The 25,984-nt window shown below is 36.1% G+C and overlaps 1 protein-coding gene across 2 annotated transcripts in view; it reads right to left on the bottom strand.

The window, feature by feature from the left end:
• Positions 1 to 25,984, bottom strand: part of PRIM2 (DNA primase subunit 2) — a 307,686-nt gene that overhangs the window by 101,201 nt on the left and 180,501 nt on the right. For both annotated transcript variants that reach the window (XM_038554418.1, XM_038554419.1), the window contains exons 9-10: positions 6,553 to 6,625; positions 1,131 to 1,316 (exon numbers count right to left, since the gene is read on the bottom strand). In XM_038554418.1, coding sequence (XP_038410346.1) covers positions 1,131 to 1,316; positions 6,553 to 6,625 — 259 coding nt within the window. The remainder of the gene's footprint in view (positions 1 to 1,130; positions 1,317 to 6,552; positions 6,626 to 25,984) is intronic.

Raw genomic sequence — 25,984 nt, 5'->3', positions numbered from 1 at the left:
GAGAAGGGAGCTACCTGGAAGCCAAGGGAAGAGGTTTCAGGAGAAACCAAATCTGCCCACACCTTGATCTTAGACTTTCAGCTTTCAGAACTGTGAAAAGTTAGTTCTTGTTGTTTAAGGCACTCAGTCTGTTGTATTCTGTGATAGCAACTGTAGCAAACTAATAGAAAACATAATAAAGTGTCATTAAAAATTTATGTGGTAAATATTCTTTGTTCTATAATTTATCTTTTCTAGGAAGAAGCAAACCAAGAATAAGCATTTCAAAACTTGATTTGGGGCACCTGGGTGGCTCAGTGGTTGAGCGTCTGCCTTTGGCTCAGGTCATGATCCCAGAGTCCCAGGATCGAGTCTCGCCATCAGGCTCCCCAAAGGAAGCCTGCTTCTCCCTCTGCATATGTCTCTGCCTCTCTCTCTGTCTCTCATGAATAAATAAAATATTTTTTAAAACATAAAAATAAAAAATAAAGTAAATAAAAACTTGAGTCATGGCATGGAAGGGTCAAAAAAAACCCGCCATATTTCCAAAATAAAATGTTATTAGCTAATACTACTAAAGAGAAATAAGGACAGGAATGGGCATCTGAGTACGATGAATCGACTGAAAAAACAGTTCTCAAGTTTCTAGAGATAGAAGTCTATCTAAAAATGCTCAATGACAGATTCTGCATAACACAATACAAAACATCTAAAACTGTGTTATTTGTTCTCAATATCTCCTAGTCCTGAAAACAACATTACATATGTATGTATGTCTACACATATTACAGTCCTATAGAAATACAACTCAGAACACAATTTCGGTTCTTAAATGACACCTGGCAGTATATCTACAAAGATCTTTCATTTAAGCATTATTTGAAATCTTACACTGCTGTTCCTATCTTATCCTTTCAATTAAACTTTCTCATTCTTTTGTTTAGCATCTATTAGATTAATACATGAGTTCCTTTTTACCTGAATAAAATTGTAGACAAATTTATCTTTTAGAATTTTCAACTACAAAAAAAAATTAAAATAAAAAAAAAGAATTTTCAATTACATTTCAGGGGTATACTTTAAAAATAGACCAACGGACCTTTAGTTTTCAAATCAAATTAAAATTTCGGTTACTGCTCTTTCAAAATTACCTTGTCAGGATCCATCTTTCCTCTGATAAATTCTTGCTTCCAGAACTGCAATGCCTGTTCCAATGTTAAACCAATGCCCTTCAGGAAGAGGCCATACTGCATCCGACCTCCATGACGAAGATGGTGATTTTCCCGCAAGGCTTTATGTAACTGACGCATGCACGGTGGGAAGGATTTGGTAGAAAGCTACAAGAAAAAAGAGGTTTTTGTTATGTGGAAGATTAACCAGGCCCCTCACAATATTTGTTGCAAATCCAATCTAATTTGCAAATTGTAAATTCAGTCTTATTAGAAACAAAAATTATGAAGAAGCATGTCTTATTGCAATTACCGATGAACTGTTAACATTTTTATACCGATTACATGTTGAGATGATAATATCTTGGGTATCCTGGGTTGAATAAAACATATTATTACAATTTATTTCACCCATTTATTTTTTTATTTTATTTTATTTTATTTTATTTTTTAATTTTAATTTTATTTTTTTCTATTTTTAATTTTTAATTAACCTTTTTGAGATAGCTATAGATTCATATGCAGTTTTAAGAAAATAACTCAGAGATATCATGCACCCAGTTTCCCCCAAAGGAATACCTTGCAAAACTATTAATACAAGAAACTGACACCTGATACAATCCACTAGTAATAAAAAAAACCTTACCCCCCACTATTCTCTAACATTTGGCAACTACTAATCTGTTCATCTCTATAATTGTCATCTCAAGAGTGTTAATATAAATAGAATTGTATAGTATATAATCTTTTGAGATTGGCTTTTTTACTCAGCATAATTCTCACAAAATTCATCTAAGTTGTTGCAGGTATCAATCATTCATTCCTTTTTTATTGCTGGGTAATAGTCCATATGGATGTACCACAATTTCCTTAGCTATTTACTTGTTAAAGGAGCTAGGTTGCTTTGAGCTTGGGGCTATTCCAAATAAATGAATGTACAGGTTTTGTGAGAATAGGAAATTGCATTTCCCCAGGATAAATGTGCAAAAGTACAATTGTTAAACCACAGGTGAAATTTTAGAATAATCTAATACAAAGTAGAACACAAAAATAAGAGAAAGGGTTCTCCAAAGGTGAGTTCAAATAAGTGTGCTAAAGAAATTGATAGTAAAGAGAAAAACTTTTTCATTTATGGTTTCAGTTGCATTCTCTTTGACTTCCTCAATATCCTGCTCCCAAGACTTTAATTCTCACCCTCTCATGTATTCCTTGGCAAGTTCAACTTTGCCAAAGCAGGAGCCGGTCTCACTTTGTTTACCTTTGCTGCTCCCTGTAGAGAACATCTGGTTTTTCAACTTCTCTTATTGACAACTTTGAAATTCTTCCACCCCCAAACTTATCCAGTCAGGCCTCTATCTCCCCTCACTAGGACTACTGTTTTCATGTGTTCTTTCTTTGTTCCTTCATACTATTATCAAATTATTTTTCTTCAATTTTGTTCCAATCTAAAAACGCCAATGAAATTTAACATCCTTAGTAGGAACATTCCAAGTTTCTGTCAATATAACTATTTTTCAACTATATGTATTGGGTGGTTTGGGAAATAAGAAGATGAGTAAAATATAATTTTCCCCTTTAATTCAGTTAAGTGAACTAAAAAGAAACAGTCATTATTATACAAGTTAAAATCACACAATTAATTATAATAGGAGCTCTTACAAAGGCATAAATCAAGTGCCATAGAAGCACTGTGACAGGAGGGATAAAAAAAGTTACTCTACCAATATGACCTCTTTGCTCCAGCAGGCTAGATTATTTCATGATCACACAGTCATGTTTTGTAACTTCTCACTTTTGTCACTCCATTGACCCTGCTTGGGGTACAACCCCTCCTGCTCCCCATGCCATCTAGCTGAAGCCAAACCATTTGTCAAGATCCAGTTCAACTTTAGCTTCCTTTGGCACAATTCCTTGAATACTTTTTACTCATCCAATCACTAGTGTTGAACACTACTCTGTGTACAACAAAGAAGTCAAATACAAAGAACTTACATTCTAATGGGAGAAGACAGACAATGAACACAGACATAAAAAGACAGCATCTAATTCCAAAACCCCTGGAAATAACATAGAGTATTGGGATTAAATATAAACAGGAGAGGAATACTTTAATTTAGGCATCCCATAACACCTGTCTGAGGAGTTGGCATTGCACTAAGATGTGAATTTTAAATAGGACTCTAGTCAAATGTGATCTAGGAATACTGTTCCAGGTAAAGGAAACAAAAGCAAAGACCTTGAGAAAGAATGCACATGGTGTGTTCAAGAGATAGCAAGAAGGTTCAAGTGGCTGGAACATGTGAGCAAGCCAGAACAGAGAAGAAATGCCATGAGTACACTGGCACTACAGGCCATAGTTATGAGGTTTTTTTTGTTTGTTTGTTTGTTTGTTTATTTATGATAGTCACAGAGAGAGAGAGAGAGGCAGAGACACAGGCAGAGGGAGAAGCAGGCTCCATGCACCGGGAGCCTGATGTGGGATTCGATCCCGGGTCTCCAGGATCGTGCCCTGGGCCAAAGGCAGGCGCCAAACTGCTGCGCCACCCAGGGATCCCATGAGTTTAGATTTTAGTCTAGATATGATGGAAACTCAATAGAGAGTATGGATCAGAAGACTGACATGATCTGATAAACAAAGAGAGCTCTGGCTGTTGTATAGTGAACAAACTATATACAGAAGCAAGGAAGATACTTAAAAGAGACTTTGGAAGTAGTCCAAATAATGGAAATGGGAAACATAGGGTCTAGAGTTGGTAACAATGGGATAGAAAAAGGACTGTGGATATTGAACAAAGGAATTATAAGACCAGAGTATGTATGAATTATTAACATAGGTATTATAGAGGCCAGGAACAGTATCCAGAGTAGTGCTAGTGCAAGAAACCATGACAACATGCTACAGTCACCAATGGATGAGGGCAGGAGATAAGGGCACTGGCAACAAGGATAACTATCAGATGGTATTAATGGGATTACACAGCTTTAAAGGAGCTGGAGCTCTGTCAATGAAAGGCAAGAAATGATTTTAGAAATGGGAATATGGACCAAGGAAAACACTCATCTTAAGATGGGGAGGGACAGGGACAGCGAACAGCCTCTACTTGAGAGAGCCACAGGAGAAACAGTGTCATTAAGGAAGCCAGAATGCAGTTGGAAGAAAAAAAATCTAAAAAAAAACATATGAAGAAGAAACTAAGGATATCAAGGAATACACTAATTAATGAGGCAATATAGTTAGAGGTCCAATAAAGATGTATCTTTGTTAATTTAGCCCAAGGTCTCAGAGACCCATAGATATGATCATTATAGCACTTAAAATAATTTATCATTATATTGCTTATTTATTATTTACTATGTTGTCTACCTCCCTCAAGTAAGGTCCGTAAAGTTAGAGAATTTTCTGTTTTATTCACCTCTGTATCCATAGCACAGTGGCTAGTACATAATTGATGGGCTCAATATATATTCAGCAAATGAATTAATGATTATATTTCTATGTCTTCCTATAGTATCCACTGAAGCTCATTGTTGCTTGTGAATGGGAAAACATCTTGATAGAATTAGGAACAGAATTAACTTCTAACCATCCACATAATACAAACACAAATCATACGGCAGGGAGGAAGGGTTAAAGATAATAACTTTGAGGAAAGTAAAGGATGAGGCATCCTTAACAACAAATTTCAATTCAACTGTACAAAATGGGCAATCCTATTATTATTTCTAGACATATTAACTCCAAGTACTAGATTGCTATTTTTCCTAACAGGAAGACAACTATTCATTCTGGTCTCTAAAAACTCTTGGTCTCTTCCTACCTACTCACCTTATTCTTGTTTCTAAGCATTAAAATGTCAGTGTATTTTTAATTTATTGTAAATAATTTGGTAACCATCTAAATAAAGATTATTTATGACTGGTGTATTTTCCCTTTTTGGGATAGAGCAGAAATTCTACAATGCATTAAAGAGAAACTCTATAAATTATAGTAAAGTATGCTACTCTTTCATTCTACTACAGAACCACAAAATGAAGTTGAAATCAACTGTTCATTAATCTAGTGGCAACACAAGCAAAAAAAGCCTATACTTAGTGTTATAAAATGAACTGTAATCTCCCAAAATTCGTATGTTGAGGTCCTAACCTCTAAGAACTCAGAATGTGACTGTATTTGGAGATGGGATCTTTAAAGAGGTAATTAAGGTTAAATGAAGTCATGAGGGTAGGGGCCTAGTCCAATGTCCTAAGAAGAGGAAGAGACACCCAGGGATGCATGAGCATACTGGAAAGATCACATGGGAACACAGGGAGAAGGTGGTCATCTAAAAGCCAAGGAAAAAGGCCTCAGAAGAAATCAATTTGCCAACAGCTTCATATCAGAGTTCTAACCTCCAGAACTGCAAGAAAATAAATTTGTTTTCCAAGGCATCAGTCTGTAGTATTTTGTTACAGCAGCCCTAGCAAACTGATGCACTTAATATTTTCCAACTCTTCTTTTCCCAATGTGTAAGGTTGGTTGGTAGGTAGGTAGGTAGGTAGGTGGGCATTCATTCATTCACTCACTAATTTATTCAATTTATTTTAAAGTTTATATATTTAAGTAATCTCTATATGCAGTGTAGGGCTCAAACACACAACCCAGACATCAAGAGTTATGTGCTCTAACAACTGAGCCAGCCAGGTATGCCCCCCTCAATGTCTACGGTATTTAAATATAAACAGACAAACTATTTTTTTTTAAAGATTTTATTTATTTATTCATGAAAGATACAGAGAGAGAGAGAGAGAGAGAGGCAGAGACACAGGCAGAGGGAGAAGCAGGCTCCATGCAGGAAGCCCTATGCAGGACTTGATCCCCAGTCTCCAGGATCACACCCTGGGTCGAAGGCGGCGCTAAACCACTGAGCCACCCGGGCTGCCCCAGACAAACAGTATTTAGTGATCACCAATTAAAAGAATTCTCCTTTGAAATAACTGATTAAATTCTGTTTATCAGTGGCACCTGGATGGCTCAGTTGGTTAAGCATCCGACTCTTAGTTTCAGCTCAGGTCATGATCTCAGGGCCATGAGGTCAAGCCCCACATCAGCCCCATGCTGGGCTTGGAGCCTGCTTCAGATTTTCTCTCTTCCTCTCCCTCTCCCTCTCCCCTGCTTCCCTGTCTTAAAAAAAAAAAAAAAAAAAAAAAAATCTGTTTATCAGAATACAAACAAACAATTTTCTTATTTAGTTTTCCTATGATTAAAAACAATCACATGTATAGCACATGGGATCTCCTTTAAAAATGACTGGCAAACAATGAAATGATAATCTCTCCTATCTTCTCACCCCAAAATAATCTCCAAAGAAAATCTGTGCTTCTTCACTGACAAAGGTCTAGTTTATTAAAAGGATGTGAAGCTTACCGAATCGATCTGATCTAAAGAAATCTTCCCAGCATTTTTCTGTATGCTGTAATCTTGACCAGTGTATGAATGACTAAAATAAAAAGAAAATATTAAAATAAGATTTGTACAATATATTTTAATCACGTCAAAGGAAATTTTATTCTGAAACAGATTAAAATCACATTTTACATATATACCTTAGCAGAAACATAGCCAAGTGTTTTATATGTATTTAATAGAATATATTTTAAAAACTTACCCAAAAATAATACAAAAATATAGTGACTGTCTGGATCTCCTGATTCCTAGCGTAACATGTCATTTCCATTTCTTAGAAGCGTAATGCAAACAGTAGTTAAAGTTCAAATCTCTACGAGTGATCCCTTATTAACAGCACGGCAGCACAGTTAAGAATAAACTGGAGCTTGGGATGCCTGGGTGGCTCAGTGGTTGAGCATTTGCCATTGGCTCAGGTAAGGATCCCAGGGTCCTGGGATTGAGTTCGACATCAGGCTCTCCGCAGAGAGCCTGCTTTTCCCTCTGCCTGTGTCTCTGCCTCTGTGTGTCTCTCATGAATAAATAAATAATTGAAATCTTAAAAAAAAAAAAAAGAATAAACTGGAGCTTAAATAAGAAACCATCACTTACTAGCATAAGTCCTTCAGCAAGCTCTGTAGACTATATCCCAAGTTTCTTATCTGTCAAATAAAGGCAATAATGCCTGCTTTGCAGTGTTGATAGGAAGTCTGAACTGAAATAATTTCCTTTATTTTTTAAGATTATTTATTTGAGAGAGAAAAAATACACACATGGGGGAGGAGCAGAAGGTAAGAGAGAATCTCAAGACTCTGCGCTGAGCACAGAGCCCAACACAGGGCTCAATCTCATGAACCTAATACAACCTGGGCCAAAATCAAGAGTTGGACGCTTAACCAACCACTCAGGTGCCCCAGAACTAAAATAATTTTTGTTCAAGGACCTGACATATGGTAATTACTGTTTATTAAAACAAGTAACATCTGAATAGCACTTTACATGTGCAAAGTATCCCTCTAATTACATCCTCACAACAACCAGAGAGTTTTTATTTACATTTGAAAAATGAGGAAATTGGGCAGCCTAGGTGGCTCAGCAGTTTAGTGCTGCCTTCAGCCTGGGGCATGATCCTGGAGACCCTGGACTGAGTCCCATGTCGGGCTCCCTGCATGGAGCCTGCTTCTCCCTCTGCCTGTGTCTCTGTCTCTCTCTCTCTCTGTCTCATGAATAAATAAAATCTTTTAAAAAAATGTTTTAAAAAATGAAAAATGAGGAAATGGGGGCTCGGAGGAGTTAGAACCTGGTTCAGATAGCAACTCAGTAGTGTAGCAGGAACTTGACTTTTAATTCTCCATTCCTGGTTTCTGCACTATACCATGCCATCCTCTTCCCCGCAATGCATTTTTCTATTGTATCATTTACAAATTAGGAAATATAGCATGGTATATACTATCTAAAGCCATCTACCTTTGTAAACTGTCAGCTCCTTGACACAATGCTCAACTCCATCAACACTGATTCAGATGCAGGCATTCAAGTATGACATAATGAACAACAGCTGCTAGATTACATAGACAACCACAATCAAAGCAAGATTTATGCAGATCCACAACTAAAAGGAAATCCTGGAGTAAGCGATTACAATCATGAAAAATTCCAGACTCTGCTTAATAGCTGCTCAGTATGGATTCTTGCTGCTAAACAATACACACACTCAAATGCTCTGTAGAAAGGCTACAGTTCTTATAATCAATCTGCTGATTTAACAATGGGTATGAATTATGAAGCAAACCTAGGGGATATCTTGGGATGCTGCAGCCTCTGGCTAGGAGACTGTTCAAAATGTAGACTTCCCCTCCTACTCTGGGACTCTGCCTCCCTCCATGGGCTAAGAATGGCCTGAGAATTACTGAGAGTAGAATGAGCAGAATGTCAAGGAGTAGTACAGAATGATCGTATGGCCTAAAACACATCATCTTACCTTTGGTAATATTTCTCCCTTCAGTAACATATTTCTTTTCTTTTTAAGATTTTATTTATTTATTCATGAGAGACATACAGAGAGAGGCAGAGACACAGGCAGGGGGAGAAGAAGGATCCCTGTAGGGAGCCTGATGCAGACCCGATCCCTGGACCCTGGGATCATGACATGAGGCAAACGCAGATACTCAACCGCTGAACAACCCAGGAGTCCCCAGTAACATATTTCTGACAATTAATGCATTGCTGGATTCTATCCATTCTGTTTATGATAGTAGTAGCATGCCATATAAAATTCATGCTAAATTAAGCCAAAAGTTGTCATTTAAGTATTTTACATTTTAATAGACAGTTGTTTCAGTAGAATCTCGAGAATAAAGACATATTTTACTTTCCAACATATCTTACAGTAGAGCAAAGAGGCAGCATGAGGCAATGAAAATAGCGTAGGCTAGAATCTCAAGATCTCTTCTTCAGATCAGCTTTTAAATCATTAGTCTGGCAAACTGAGGCAAGGCATTTAACCATCTTGATTTGCACTATCCTCATTTGTAAACTGAATTAATGATGCCAGCCCTGCAAACTAACAGAAATGCTGGAGAAATGAAATGATATATTCAAAGTGCTAAATAAAATCAGTAAATCATATTCCAGGACACAGAACAACTGCAGTATTGACCAGTAGGTACAAAAAAGACAGGATGGGAAAGAAGGCAGCATGATCCTGTAGAGGAGCCATCACTCTGTTGCAAGGTACTAGGCTACTTTGTTGACCCAGCTTCTCGGTCTACAAATTGATTATAATCATCTACAGGGACTGTTCAGATCAAAAAGATTAACAAATACAAATGTCCTCTGTAAATGGTAACATGATGTACAAATATGAGTATAGTTACTGAATAAAGAGAGCCAAATGATATACTATACACAAGAAAGTTTTTCTCAGCCCAGATTATTGCAATATACTAAGTACAAAGAGAGGACATTTAAGAGGACACACACACTTGCCTGAATGGTACTATAAAATGCTTTGATGGTCTATGCAAAAGAGCTAAATTCCAAGGGGGAAAAATTAAAAGGAAAATGGTAGCAATGATTAATGGAGAGACCTATTATAGGATATAAATAACTACAGACAGAATATAAGGAAAACTATATATAGACATCACACTTATAAAAATATTAATAGACAGAAAGATGGCCACCAGCCAACCCAGTAAGGGCAAGCATGAAACCCATGGTAGGAAAACTGATGCAAATGAAGGCATTAAGGATCAGAATTAGGACTGAGATTTCTCCTTTACTCATTCATGACCAAAAGGGTCAACTTATGTCTTGATTAGGGAGTTCGTACATCACAGCTATTTAAAACATGTTTGAACGAGGAATGGATAGATGAAACAGAGGTGGCAGGAATTTTCAGATACAAAAAAGGCAAATCACAAGAAGCATTTTTTCCAACACTGTGTAAGCATAAAGAATTATGAAAAGACTTTAGGCAAGAATTTACATTAATGTTTACACTTGAGAAAGAAAGCAGTGTGAAGAAATACTACAAAGAGCCAGGACCGGACAACACCAAATCAGTTGGAAGAATATTGCAGCATTACAGGGTGAGGAGCTGAAGTAAAGCAGTGGCAACTGACAAAGACAGGAAGGCAATGAATGCAGAAGAAAAAACAAAACAGAACAAAGAACACCACCATAAAGAATAAAAATCCTTAAGAACAATTCACATTAGCTCATGAAACTGAGTCTTTTTGGGTTTTACTTGGAATTGCCAAGGAATGTTGCTAAATGAGATTCCTAAGAGGTATCCAGGAAAGGTGAGGCACCTTTATAACACACATTCAACACTCATATCAGCTTTGTATCATCCCAATTCCAAATGAATACAGGGACTACACTAATAAACAAAAATATACATGTTGAACTGTCAAAATATATTCTTATTTTCATGATTTAAAAAATAAACTTTATGAACATTTTTTAATCACTGTATTGGAGTGATTAGTAACATAGAAATAGTAATTTTTAACAACAAATACAATTTCCAATTAGTTCAAGATACACATATACAGCAGAAAATTTTCTATTTTTATTTTTATTTATTTATATATATTTATTTTATTTTTATTTGCTATAGTATCAAATGAAAGACACGAAGGGTGAAATGTTACAGTTTTCTCAAGTTACCAAAAAGCCAGGAAAGTAGTGAAAACAATAAAGATGCGATTCAATGAGTATTCAATTACATTAGAACACTATAGGGTACTTCTGCTAAAATGTAACAATTACTACACTATACCTGCAAAATAAACAACTTTATTACCCTTAGCAGAACCACATGAATGGACAAAATCCAAGGATTAAATTTAATTTTTATCATTAGACTGTCAGACTTTTTCCACATCCCTGTCATTATCCTCATCTAATTCTAATTATCAAAAACCCAAAATAATCAATAAAAGCCCAAACCTTTTAAGAGTCTCTTTAGCCACTCGATCAATCACTCATTAAATATCTCTGTGACCAAGGAAAAAATCAAAAAGGAGTAAAGAATCCAGAAACAATCCAGAAAGAACAATGTGAGGAGAGCCACAACAACACTCAAAACAAATGTTCCTCAAGCCTGCAGAAAACAGGTCTCTTGTAAAAGGATGGGAAGAGAAATAAGCAATGGGCAGCAATAAAGCTAATTAAGCAATGAAATGGCAGTGATAGAGTTACATGCTTTCAAAACAGACTTGAGCAACCAGTAGGTAAGGCTGAGATGAGAGGAAGACAGACAATCATGAGAATGAGACTGTGGAGTACGTGGAAGAGCAGAAGATAATAGAAAATAATTTGAGTTCAGAGGCTTAGAAGTAGGATGTCAAGGGATGCCTGGTAGGTTCAGTGGTTGAGCATCTGCCTTTGGCTCAGGGTATAATCCCAGGATGTTGGAATTGATTCCTGCATTGGGCCCCCCATAGGGAGCTTGCTTCTCCCTCTGCCTAGGTCTCTGCCTCTCTCTGTGTCTCTCATGAATAAATAAATAAAATCTTAAAAAAAAAAAAAAAAAGAAATAGGACGCCATGACCACAGAAAAGGCAAAGGCCTGGATAGGTGTTTTAGTATTTTTATCATTTGCATGCAGTTTAACATTTTATATGCATTAAAACATCCTTAAATTTTGACCAAGTTCATAGAAGTATGTGATGTGAATGTATTAGGCTGTTGGAGGGGTTTAAAAGCAAGCATGTGATAAGGAGGTGGCATTTTGGACTAATAAAATCTATTTTTCTCAGAATGTGAAGGGTGAGCACATATCAGATGGGCAAGCAGAAAGAGATAAGGAAAGCCAAGGAAATTTCTAAGCCACAGTTTACAGATAAAGAAGTTGGGCCACATAGTAGAAAAGGCAAGCAGAGACAAAGGAGGAAAAAAACTGAAATTGGGTAGCTAGGTCCTATAATATAAGTCTCTAAACAAAAACCATTAAAATTAAAAGCAAACTTTAAATCTTATTTCTGTTTTTAATAACATAGCACCAGTCACCGTTTTAATGAAAATTCAAGGTTTTGTCAAGTTTAAGCATTTAAAAACCTAAACATATGCAAATTAGTATTGTCTAAGACAATTTTACAATTGTGTATAACAAACCCTTTGCTTACACAAAAGTACTTCAGTGACTATCATTTTTTTGTTTTGTTTGAGGTGATGGTGCTGTTATCTAATCTATTATAAGAAAACTAATGGTATATATAAAATATATAGAAGCATCTTCTTACTGTATCATTTGCTCAATAAACTTACATGTAGCTTTTTTAAAAATTTTATTTCAGAGAGTGTGTGAGTGGAGGGAGAACAGAGGGAAAGGGACAAGCCAACTCCACTCCACACTGAGCATGCATCTAATGTGGGGCTCAATCCCTTGACCCTGAAAGATCATGACCTGAGCTGAAATCAAGTCAGATGCTTAACTTAACCAACTGAGCCACCCAGGCATTCCACATGCAATTTAATTAAAACTCAGTCACATCTGAGGAACTTTTTCCTCCCATATTATCTTGCTCATTAAACAGTAAGAGGTAAGCACTAAGTTAGTTTTCCAATATAGCTAAAAATTACAGTAAATCGAAAATTATAAAGCTAACAGTTTCAAATAAATTAAAACCCAAAAGGTTGAAAAGTAAGCCTTTCAAAATATCTATATTTTTTTGTAATCAAATTCAAGATGATCCTATTTTAAATCAAATTAAATCAATCCAATGGTGGGGGATGTGGTGGAGAGATAAATGAGACAAGAATATATAATTAATCGGGATCCCTGGGTGGTGCAGCGGTTTGGCGCCTGCCTTTGGCCCAGGGCGCGATCCTGGAGACCCGGGATCGAATCCCATGTCAGGCTCCCGGTGCATGGAGCCTGCTTCTCCCTCTGCCTGTGTCTCTGCCTCTGTCTCTCTCTCTGTGTGTGACTATCATAAATAAATTAAAAAAAAAAAAAAAAAGAATATATAATTAATCACATCAACACAGAGCTGGAGTTTTCCGAAAACACTACCACACATCTGATTTACAGAATAAAAATACAGTGGATATACATAAAGATAAATCTGAAACAGATACAGCTGCACACATCTGATCCATGAATCATAAGTGAAAGGCAGAAACAACAAAAATTTAAGTCCTGTTCAATGCACCACAAATATCAATATGAGCACTTAGGTACTCAATGGGGAATTGTTTTTGAGTGCTGAAACTGAGAGCTGGAAACAGAAAAGAAATTACATGAGAGTGGATTTGTGAGTCTCACTGCAAGATTAGCTGGTTAAGAAAAAAAAAAAAAGCTTCTCATGCTGTGGTGTTGATCGTTAGCAGAAGATGGATCATCACACCTTGGCTCCAAGAGTGGTATTCACAAGCTCCACTACTGTGACATAAATGCCACAGGACATAACTGACAAAAATGAGAGGTCAAAAGTCAGCTTTTCATGGGTGATCACTTCTCCAATCATTTTCTCCTTTTCTGACCAGGAATGAAAACTTGAGGGAGTAAACAAGGAGTCCCAGAATAGTTTCAACACTTTAGGAATTAGCTGCAGCTACTCTGCGTTTGCATGCATTTCCCAGGTCCACTTACCCAAGGCAAACATGCAGGCAGAACAGAATAATTACAGAGTAAGCCGAAGTAATGACTACCACGGGTTTCAGAAGCCACTAGTCATGGGTTTGCATACACTCACCATCTGTGTGACTTGGTAAACACCTTTTATTCTGTTTCCTCACTGGTAAACAGAGATCATAAAAGGGATCACGAAAGTACCGTTTTAAAAGGGCTGTTATGAGGATCCCATGAGGTATCTTTAAAACAGTTTATCACAACATTTTTTACTCAAATTGTTATCATTATCATCATGATTATTCAGGCCTAAATTTATGACATTTAAACATTTTGGTTATTGGTTTTCTCTATTCTTAACCTTCACCAATTTCTTCTCTTGAATATGAGAAAAAATACATTTCTTCCCTACCTTCTTTATACTAACATATAAAATATTTAATCTTGAAGTAAGAGAATTTAGATGTTCTTGAATAACCTCATGATCTGGAAAGTTTTGTCTACACGTACATCCTTAGAAAGTTTTCAAAGTATAAAAATTCAACCTTGAATATGAGATTTCAATGGAATCCAATCTTGTAGAGCTACACTGTCCAATATAGTAGCCATTTGCCAACTATGATCATTAAGCACCTGAAATGTAGCTTGGTCTGATTTAAGAGGTTCAATAAATGTAAAATATGCATGGGTTTCAAAGACTTAGTACGAAAAAGATAATGTAAAACATTTCATTAAACATTTTTCATATTAATTACATGTTGACATGGTATTTTGGGTATAAGTTAAATAAGATTATTGATATTAATTTCACTTAGGTATTCTAAAATTATAGGGCACTTAAGTGGCTCAGCCAGTTAAGCATCCAACTCTTGATTTCAGCTCAGATCATGATCTCAGGGTCATGAGATCAAGCTCTGAGTCAGGCTCTGCACTGGGCATGGGACCTGCTTAAGATTCTCTCCCTCTCTCTGCCCCCCCCCAATAAATAAATAAATAAATAAATAAATAATAAATAAATAAATAAATAAATAAATAAATAAATAAATATTTATACATATACATAAAATTACATATGAAGATTACATTTGGTTCAGGTGACTCTCATGCAATGCTACACAATGAGCAGGAGGACTTAACAACATGCGGCAATCAAATGACTCTCTTGAGTACTAGGCATACCTGTAATAGTAGCCAACTGACTTATCCTGACTTCAAGATGGTCTCTGCTAGTCATAAGCAGAATATAAACTGCAATTGGGTCCACTAAAGGAAGTGCCTCAAGTCTATTGCAAATATGTTTGTTTTCACATTTCACTTAGGAATCAGGTTTTTAAACTTGAGCCACATTTTTGTCACCTATAGTGTTAGGAAAGCAATCTTGAATTCTCATTATTTTGGAGGTAAACTGAAATGTTTCTTCACGGGGTTGGGAGGGTACTGTGACACATTTATATTTGGGAGTTTTGGGGGCTGCCTGCCCACTTCAACATCTAATTATAACTGTCCATTCTTCTCCCATTCGTAAGAAGCCATGCATGATAGGTTGGATATGAATATGAATATGAATATGAATATGGATGACAGCAAAACTCGGCCAGACTGGAGAGAATTCATCTGCCATCCTCAGGGAATGCCTCTCTGCCCTCCTTCCTCCACAACAGATAGATTCAGAGGGTCATAAAACAATAGCATGTAAAACCTATTTCCTTTCTTTGTCAAGCATTTCCCAGTACTCTTGAATCTAAAGAGGTTAACACTATTTACTTCTTTCTGTCTGGCAGCCTATAGTTTATCATATCTTAAAAACTGGTATAAAATAAAAAAGCAGTGAAGAATGCATCACAAGTAATCAAAACTGATCTCTGTATCAAAGAAACATTTATTTGAACTATTAAAAAGTAAGCTAATACATCTTTCAAAATAAACTGTAATCTCCTACATCATTCTATAAAAGCATACCAAGCCAATACAAACTTTTCACATAAAGCCAGGTGTGATCATGGCACAAATGGAAAAACAATTTCAGGAAAGAGGAAACAAAGGTTTTGTATATCACCCACATATATCCACTTTTGCAATCACAATTTTACCCACTTTAGACGTTGAAAAAAAATAGTCTGCCCACATAAGCTACCTACTCAGACATTTAGAAAGCTTAGTCCCTGCAGTTTGGATTTGTTGGGTGGGTAAGATATCAAGGAAGATGAAGTTACAATATATCATTTCCTGCTGTGAAGGACATCACAGGAAAATTCACTCAACAGCTGTCACCACTGAAATTGAAATGAGTTTCTTTTTATAAGCTAAATCCCTAGTAAATGGTATCCAACTTGTGTTAGCCCTGGTGATTTTCCCTGCAGTTATTCCAAATGAGAACACAATCAATAAAACTCTGTTATAAACTGAACGTAAATTATTTTTCCTTAAGCATGAAGTTTACTCAACTTTGCATTTAAAAAACTCCCCCAAAAAACTACCACCAGCCAATACATAGTGTAAATGATCTATATTTCTCGACAACTGAGAGAATCTGTATGATTCCAAGAGATTCACATATCCAATAAAAATCAAGATCATGTAGGTTCCTATATTGGGAAGGAACTATAATAACTTCTACTGTAATTTAGGTTGGTTTCGCACTTTCATATTTTCCTATTTATTCCAATTTCTAAGCTACAATAATCCAATGAACTACAAGACTGCACCTCATTTCTTTATCAAAAATACTTCTAAGGGTGCCTGGGTAGCTCAGTCAGTAAAGTGTCTGCCTTTAGCTCACATCATGATCCCAGGGTCCTGGGATCGAGTCCCACATTGAGCTACCAGCAGAGAGTCTGTTTCCCCTCTACCTATCCCCACTGCTTGTGATCTCTCCATCTCAAGCTCTCTCTCTCTCAAATAAATAAAATCTTAAAAAAAAAAACCTCTACCTTACAAAAGTCAAGTCATTGAACTACATACCCTTAAAATGAGTGCATTTCATTGTATATAAATTATATCTCAATAAAATTGATTTAAAAAGTAAAATACATACATCCTTAGAAGATACAAACTATAGCCTTACATAGGTATTTTCAATACGCACATTTTTTAAAGGGAGGGCGGGAGAAGGGAGAGGAGGGAGAGAGAGAATGTCAAGGAGACTCTGCACTGAGCATGTTGCCCAGCATGGGGCTTGGTCTCACAACACTGGGATCATGACCTGAGCCAAAATCAAAAGTCAAATGCTTAACCAACTGAGGCACCCAGTTGCCCCTCAATATACAAATTTAAAGCCCCCAACAAATATCTCTATTTTCATAAGTAAAAATTTTATATTCCTTTATGTTTTTAGTGTATATTCTGGTAGTCTAATGACCCTCCTAAAGAGAAGATGTTCTGATTTGGTGTTGATCTAGAATAGTCAAATGACAATTTAAAAAAAAGGTCACCTGAGAGAATAATAATGAAAAATTGAAGGATGGGAGGACCATGGAATAAAGTTCTAACATCCAGCAGAATGAATATATTAAAAATTGATAGATACCTCTCATTCCCTCACAAATAATTTACAGAGTATAGAATGCTTCTGAGATTGGCTATCAAGTTTGCCACACAAGTTTGTGGCATTCTAGGATTACCCCTCACATCTGTTCCCTAAGAACAGTAGGGTCACAAGGTTTTGGAGGTTTTGGGGAGAAAGTGGGAGAAAGATGAGATGAAGGGGACAGCTAATGAAGACAAACTAAAAGTCACAGTCCAGAAGTCACATACTTTCCCTGTATGCTTCTTTGGTCTTCAATAGCCATTTATACTGGTTCATAATGTTTAAATGTTTCATTTCATAGATAAAAATAGCAAGGTATATAATACTTTTGGTTTTACTTTGTTTCACTTTTTAAATACACACTTTCAATATCTGCATTTATTGGGGAGAAAGAAAGGGGTTTCCCTTCTGAGGTCGCACCGAGGAATAGAAAGTACTTCCAGTTGTCCATGATCAGTTCCTGGTTTCATGAAAGAATCCCAAATCCCCAAAGGACAAAACCAGCACTCAATTTCTACAAAGGTAGAGTGAATATTTATCAGAATTCTTCCTTGGAAATGAGAGAAAAGCCACCAGCTTTTTGTCCCAACTACCATCTCTTTCACTCTCAACATTTAGTAGTGTTAAAAACAAGACAACAGGTCCAAAATGGAGTCACTTACACTCACAACATGAAACTAAGACTTAATTACAGTTTCAGCTTTCCCAGAAATGGAATCTTAAAACAGTCAGGAATCACCTAATCAGTACTAGTTATTAAGTTATCTGCCTGACAGACCCCTGCCATGCCCTAAAGGAAAGTGACCTTGCAATAATCAAGCCTCATTTTATCTAGTATAATTTCCTCATTCCTACTCCCTTTTGCCTATAGAGGTCTTTCATTCTGTATAGCTCCTTGTAGCTCATTTCTATTAACCTGGATGCTGCCTGATTCATGAATTACTGAACAAAGCCAATAAGGTCTTTAAAATTTATTTAGTTGAAGTTTTTTTTTTAACCGTAGCTTTAAAAACTAAGCAAGAGGGGACCCCTGGGTGGTGCAGCGGTTTAGCGCCTGCCTTTGGCCCAGGGCGCAATCCTGGGGACCCGGGATCGAATCCCACGTCGGGCTCCCAGTGCATGGAGCCTGCTTCTCCCTCTGCCTATGTCTCTGCCTCTCTCTCTCTCTCTCTGTGTGACTATCATAAATTAAAAAAAAAAAAAAAAAAAAAAAGACAACTAAGCAAGAGGTAAATTTTTATTTTTTATTTTTTTAAATTTTATTTATTTATTCATGAGACAGAGAGAGAGAGAGAGAGAGAGAGAGAGAGGCAGAGACATAGGCAGAAGGAGAAGCAGGCTCCATGCAGGGAGCCGGATGCAGGACTCGATCCAGGATCTCCAGGATCAGGCTCTGGGCTGAAGGCAGATGCTCAACCGCTGAGCCACCCGGGTGCCCCAGCAAGAGGTAAAATTTTAAAACCTGAAAGTGTTTTCTCCCATTTATTCACTCATTCAAGTGTTTACTGAGGTCTTATTTGGCCAGCCTTGCTGTAAGTGATGGAAAGATAGCAGTAAACAAGGTAGACAAATTTCTTGCTCTCATGGAGCTTCTGCTGCAGACAAACATTTAAAAAAATGAAAGAATAAAAATGGTCATTTCAGCTAGTGATGTTTCTGTGAAGAAAAAAAAGACTAAGGTAATATCATAAAGCACTGGGGGAGGGGCTTTAAATCAGGTAATTAGGAACAAATCTCTGTAAGATCTCAGAAGAGACTCAGGCTCATTTGATGGATGCCCTTAGAAGCCTCCTTGAGATCGTATGTATGTAGTAGGTCACAGACCAAGGTAACTCAATTAAAAATGAGCTTTTAATTCACTTTGCATTATCTTCTACAGAACTTCTTTCTAAATAGTAGTTATAAACAACTGAGAGGGCATTAAACCTTTAGTGAGTCTTAGCAGTCTGTCTCTCCTCAGCCCAGTTCACTGAATTTTGTTTTGTGAATAAAACTGGATGGACTAGCACAGGTACAGAACACTTCCATCATTACAGAAAGTACAGCACTAAACAAATCATTTTTAGCTGCAAATATATTAGTTACTACCACAATGCTTTCTTGGGCTTTTTAAGAAAGTTATTTCACATAGCATCATCACCATTTTGTACTTTGTTAGCACTTTATGCCTAACACACTGTAAAATAATTTTCTTTATTACTTAACTGGAGGACAATCAGTGTTTTAAAGAAATTCACTAAGTGAACAATAGGAAACTTAATAAATGAAGATAATAAAACTACTTGAAAAGCATAAGCAATCATAAATTTTGCTTTCCAGGAAGACTACCAGCATCCATAATCCAGAAATCCCTATGAAACTATGGAGTCAGGCAGCTAACAGAAACCTAAAACTTCTAGTTATAGATAAGGTACAAGAATACTCTGAAAAAAAAACCTCTGCAAGGCTTCATTATTTCCATGATACTATGTACTCTCACAAAATCTCTATCTCTACTATGCTAACAATCATTATGATTTATTGTAATTACTTTAGTTAAAATTCTTTAACTGTTTTCTGATCGTTAAGCCCTATAAGAGAAGTTAAGTAGGTATCCTTAGAACCTAGCACCAAGTCTTGCCCCGAGTAGAAGTTCTCTAAAAATGTTAAATAAATAATAATAAAACAAACTCCTAGAAGGCTAAAAGGTTTATGACCATGTATTTACTAAATAGCTCTCATACCAAAGTACTTCCACAAGGCACAGCCACTATGCACAATCTCATTACAAAGGGTACATATTTGCCATAGCTACAGAGCCAGTCAAACAGACAGAAAAGATCTTCCTATTTTTTTCCCACATCATTAAAAAGAAAATCAGTAACTAATTTAGGTTTCTGTAAATATAATTTTATTTTTATTTTTCTGTAAATCATTTGTTAATCCTTTTTTCCACTTTAAAACATGTTAAGCCAGCAAAGTGAATTAACCTATCTAAAAAACCCCAGAGAAATTTAATATTCTATATAAGTTAAGAGTGGTGCTTTACTTGTAAAACTGATGAAAAGTAATGCAAAAGCTGTTTGCAACCCCCCAAAAGAAATGCCCTCACTGTGATAGACAGATCAATGCCCTTCCAAAGACATTTGCACTCTAATCCCTGGAACCTATGAATATGTTAGGTTACAAGGCAATAGAGACTATGCTGAAGCAGTTAAGGTTAAAGACCTTAAGATGGGGAGACTATCCTGTATATCTATATAGGCCAATCTAATCATGCGAGGTTTGGCTCTTCTCAGGATGGAAGCAGAAAGATGCAGCAGAAGTTGGAGAGGTTTGAAGCTTAAGGAGGACATATGTGATGTGTGGTTGATGGCTCTGTGACAGGACCCTCATCCAAGTACCAGAAAGAGACCTCCAGCAGCTCCTGGAAAGCCTAAGAAATGTGGGCAGTCTGTAGGGGCAAAGACAGGACCTTGACAGCCAACAAGGAAACAAGGACCTCAGTCCCACCCACTCTAAGGAACTCAATTCATCCAACACTATGAATAAGCTTGGAAGCAAATTCTTCCCTAGAATCTCCACTAAGGAACCATAGCCCTGCTAACCTCTTGATTTTTATCTCGATGAGACCCATGTCAGATTTCTAACCTATAGAATGATATAATGAGTGTTGTTTTAATCTACTACATTTGTGGTAACCTGATACGGCTACAATAGAAGGTTCTAATCTAGATGCATTAATAAGGTTCAAAATTCAGCTTCCTGAATTCTATCTTTTTCAAGTAGTAGTTCCACTTGTTAAGAACTCTGTCATTTTCTCGCCTGGGCAACATGACACTCTTAGAATAATGAATCCTCTTGTATCTTCAAAACTATGCCCCATCTAGTTAGCTGCTGCTCTTGGTTCTTATCTCTGTCTGCTCGGAAACACCTATGTTAAAATTCCTTCATAATGAAGTCAACATGGCATTTCCTCTACCGGTTGACTTCATCTGGCTGTACAGAAGCTACTAACACTCTTTAATTTTTCTTTACAGGTTTATTCAACCAAAAATGAAACACACATGCACCCATAAACCCCCAATAAAATGGGAATGGTTAAGTAAAAACAGACATATCTTCAATTGGGCCTTCTGCAGCCACTTAAAATTAGACCATGGAAATAAATTTTATACCTAGTTATGACATATTAAGAGAAAAAGATTTTTTTTAAAGTTTAACCACTTTATATATAATTACATAAAATTATAGAGCTTACAACAAAAGCCTAGCAGTGGTTTTATGAGTAAGGCGGAGTTCTTTTCTTCTATTTTGCCGAATTTTATTGCGCCTATAAATTGCATCAGAAACACTTAAATGGCATTAAATTTGTAACATAACCCGCATCCAGATACCACCCCTCGCAAATAAGATTTCCCACCTCTATTTATGCTACTGGATAAAGCTGCAGTGATTATTATTCCAGTACACCTTTGGGTGGAGATGTGTGTAGGTATATGTGTGTGTATAAAATGGTCTTCTTTGTTTGTCAGAATATAAACGTTTTAACGGACCACATCTATTAGTTTCCTTTGTATACAATCAGAGTATCCTTTAGAATGCCCTTCACACAACAAGAAGCTGATTTTAACAAATGCTTTTTGTACATTTCTAAGAGGCACATTTCTCAGAAGACATGAACATTCCCCATGCAGAACACATTTCTAAGGAGGTGTGAACATTCTCTACAGAGGTGGAAAAGAATAATTCAAAGGCAATAAATAATGGAGAAGAATATATTCTTTCTAATTTATTAGTATTTTACAAGGCACCTAGAACACTTTCACAATAATCACTGAGCTATATAAAAGTGTGTGTCATCCCACGTAAAAAAGGAAAGAAATAGTTCAAAGTAGTGCCAAAGGCTGGAATAGGTGATGGGACAGAGCTAACAAACAACTAGAATACATGGACACATGAATGAGGCTTTCATTTCAGCCCTCAATTGGTGGAAGGCCCTATGCACTAAACCTTTTTCTAGCACATGAATGCCCACACAATTTTCTGATTTCAAAATGAGAACTAATCCAGAAAGAAACACAGAAAACTGCACCACTATGGATATTGGGGAAAAATCTCTCACAGAGATTGCATTTCTGATATAAAATCTGTGACAGCAAGAACCTGATAGAAGTAAATAAAAATGGGTACATATTAACCAAATGTAACTGCATTAGGAAACAAATTTACCAAAGGGGTCTGTAATAATCCCAAAGGAAGATGCTTTCATCATTTTAAATGATTTTAAAATAAACGTTAATATAAACATCTGTTTACAAATTCAGATTGCATTACCAGTTACTCCATGTGATACAGTCCAAGTATTTACTATAGGCAGTATTTTGCTTTGCTAGCTTATTTTATCTTTCTTTGATTTCTAATTTATTGTTGGGTTGAAATATGCTAACAAAATTAGGAGAAACATAACAAATACAAGTTTTTTTAATTAGTTATTATTTAATTGAGGGTACAACATTAAATAAGAGCAACTATTAAAGTATCCATTATATTCTGGCCCCATTCATTTCATATCTTGGGAGTAGGGGGATGAAGGAAGAAGACATAATACACTGCAGGGAAAGGTGCTATTTTTTAAGGAAAAAAAATTTCAATCACACAAAGTTATAACACATGAAATGTAAGTTTTCCTCTTTCTTTCTAGTTTAACCTGCTCATATTTATTTGTAAGTGACATAATAAAAATAATCTTTAACATAAGCCCTTGATAGTATAATAACATTTTGTAAATACTATCCCATGGGTACTATAATTAGGGTAGCAAAGATATTTATTTACAATAAACTTCTACATTGATAGGAATATAGCCCAAGACCTTTAAATATCTCCAAATTAAAAATTAGTACACTATACAATTTACTCTAGAACATCCAGTGATGGATGAGGCTAACAGTAGAGTCACAGTGTATCATCTAATAACCTATTGGATGATACATCTCATATTAGATGTATTGAGGAAAGTAGAAATGATGATTTACACAAATTCTCTCCGACATTTTGAAATTTAACTTTTTTTTTTGTAAGTCTAAGCAAGCTTAGTTCTTCCAAGTGAGGAGTTCTTGCTATCACTTTTGAAAAAACAGCAGTCTTATTAAACATAATCTATTCATTTCTTTTGAAGGAAGGGAATTATAGACCCTGAAAAAGAAAAAACCTGAAAAATCAGGTGAACCTGATCAGCTGAACCTGAACGTGAACCTCTTGAGGCTCCATCACCAAACTTTAAAATAGGGATAATGAGGGGCACATATGTGGCTGGCTCAGTTGGTGGAGCATATGTCTCTTATCTCAGGGCTGTGAGTTCAAACCCCATACTGTGTATAAAGATCACTTAAAAATAAATTAAAATAAGAATAGGGATAATAATAATAAAGGACCATCTATCATGGGATGGTCTCATGGGATGAGATGGTCTGAACTATAAAAAGCCAAGTTAGAAAGTACTTTGTAAACTCTAGCCAGTATGATTTCTTGGTCCCATTTGTTCCTACCTCTTCTAAAAACTTGCCCCTTCAATTATTTCCTCTTAGTTCCACTGACCTCATTCTCCCCTTAACCAGTATGTTCACCTTTCCAATCATAAGGAAAAAATACAAGATTTTCTTCAACTAGGAAACTCATAGATACTATCCTCTTTCTTTCCTTGCTCTGCCAAGAGTAGCCTACCCTCCCCTGTATTTCCACAGCTTAATTTCTCATTCCTTAATTTCTTATCAGTACCATTATAATGGTGTGGCTAAGCCACCAGTGGCTCCCACTTGCCTAATCCAACTGATATTATGTAGTTCTAATCTGACTTTTCTGTAGCATTTGGTTGTGTTTACTATTTCTGTTTGAAATCTTTCCCTTAGCATCTCTGATCCCGCTACACTTTGTTGTGTTTCTGTTTCATTCAAGATTCCTCCCCACTTTTTACTGGTTTCTCTTTTAGTCCATCCATCTCCTACCTTCATCATTGCCATCAAAAATCACTTGAACACTGATGTTCTATGTATGAGTTTTATTCAGGGCCATGTCCCTCTGTCACTTTATACTCTCTCCCTGGGTGATATCAGCCATTGTCCTGATTTTAACCACCACCTAAAGACTGATGATTAGCAAATGTTTCTCTCTGCTCTAAACCTTACTCTTAAACTGTGGTCTGTATTCTGCTACTTACTAAACATTCCGTTGATATGTTCCACAGGCACCTCAAGTTTAAAATATCTGAAACTACTGAACATATAATGTCAGCAACCATATTCATTCCTTAATCCCCTAGTTTTCCTTTATATTCCTTCTTCATTAGTGACAACATCATCCCCCAAGTGAGAATAAAGTTCAGTCCAATGGCAGTACCCCCTGGGAGCCACTACTGTGCTAGGGAGTATGGAATCCAAAACAACTAGTCATGACCCCATTGTTTAAAATCATTCCATGAGAAACACAGTTTATATAGTAAAATAATGTATTTTATGATTAATTCTATTAGAAAGGTTTACAAATTTTGCACCATGTTTAAGTGCCTATCTCTCAAAGTCAAAACTAGAAATCCCTTGAGAACAGAAACTGGGCCTTATTTTTTTTTTTATTCCAAGCACATAATCGGCACTCAGTTACTGATGAATGGATGGACACTACAAATGAATAAAAATAAGCTTGTATTTCTATAAGATATTGAAGCAAAGTGTTTCTCTGTGCTTAATTTAACTTTTACCTAGAGAACCAGGTTCAACTAAGAAAATCTGAATATAGCACTTCTACATCTTCAGAATAATATATATTGTTAAGTAATATCCTAGCTTACTTATTAGTAGGATGGCAAAGTGTTACACTAATTCTCTTTGAGTGTCTAAGTCCTATAAAAATGATTTGAGAATTTCTCTGTATTGCTACTTTAATTTTTACAGGTATTTGTATCATCTCCCAAATTAGTTTTATTGATGAATTCAATTAAAATGCCATTCATCATTCCTCCTTGATCATTAGGGGCACTAAACAAAATCAGACCTAATAATTATCTCAGTCTCAAACACCTAATGTCTATCTCCTCTAGGTAACATCTAAACTATATGGGTCATGAAAATCAATGATGACTACTTTTTCATAACAAGATTATCATTGGAACCTTTCAAATCACATAGTATTCTTTTCTATTTTGAACTAAGCAAAAGGAAGGTAAAAAGAAAAACATTACATTTAAACACCCCCAAAAAACAATTCAATATGCTTGAAACGCATATCACAAGGTTACTCTGTACAACAGAAAGTGTCAAACTATGTACATCAGCTGCCACCCTCCATACAGATGTCTCTGACATGGTAATAAAATGAGAAGCCATTTCATTTAATAATAATAAAAAAGCAACATGAGTTGGTGCATATTACATGTAGCATCTAGCCCTGGTTGCCTAGCAACCAGTCCTGAGTGAACTCCACAGAGAATGAAAGCCCTAAGCGAATGTACAGTTTGTGCAAGTTTCAAGGACTTGAAGAGATGTGTCAGTAGTTAATCTAAATTCTAGCTGACAATTACCATACTGAGGTGGAAGAAGGAGAACCCATCATTTTGCACAGAATCAAGCATTAACTAGAGGTGAAATTCAGCCATTTAAGGTTATATCTTCTGAACCAGGTTCTACACAAAGAAATTATGGCAGTATGACAATATGACTTATATAATACAAAAACACCATGCAGAAAATAACAACAAAATATCACTGTTGTAACACACATTCATTCATTCATTCAACAAAACACATAATGAATACCTATCATGTGTCAGA

The sequence above is a fragment of the Canis lupus genome, chromosome 12 (genome assembly GCF_011100685.1).
Source record: "Canis lupus familiaris isolate Mischka breed German Shepherd chromosome 12, alternate assembly UU_Cfam_GSD_1.0, whole genome shotgun sequence".
NCBI lineage: Eukaryota > Metazoa > Chordata > Mammalia > Carnivora > Canidae > Canis > Canis lupus.
This window is presented reverse-complemented; position numbering and strand designations above follow the sequence as displayed.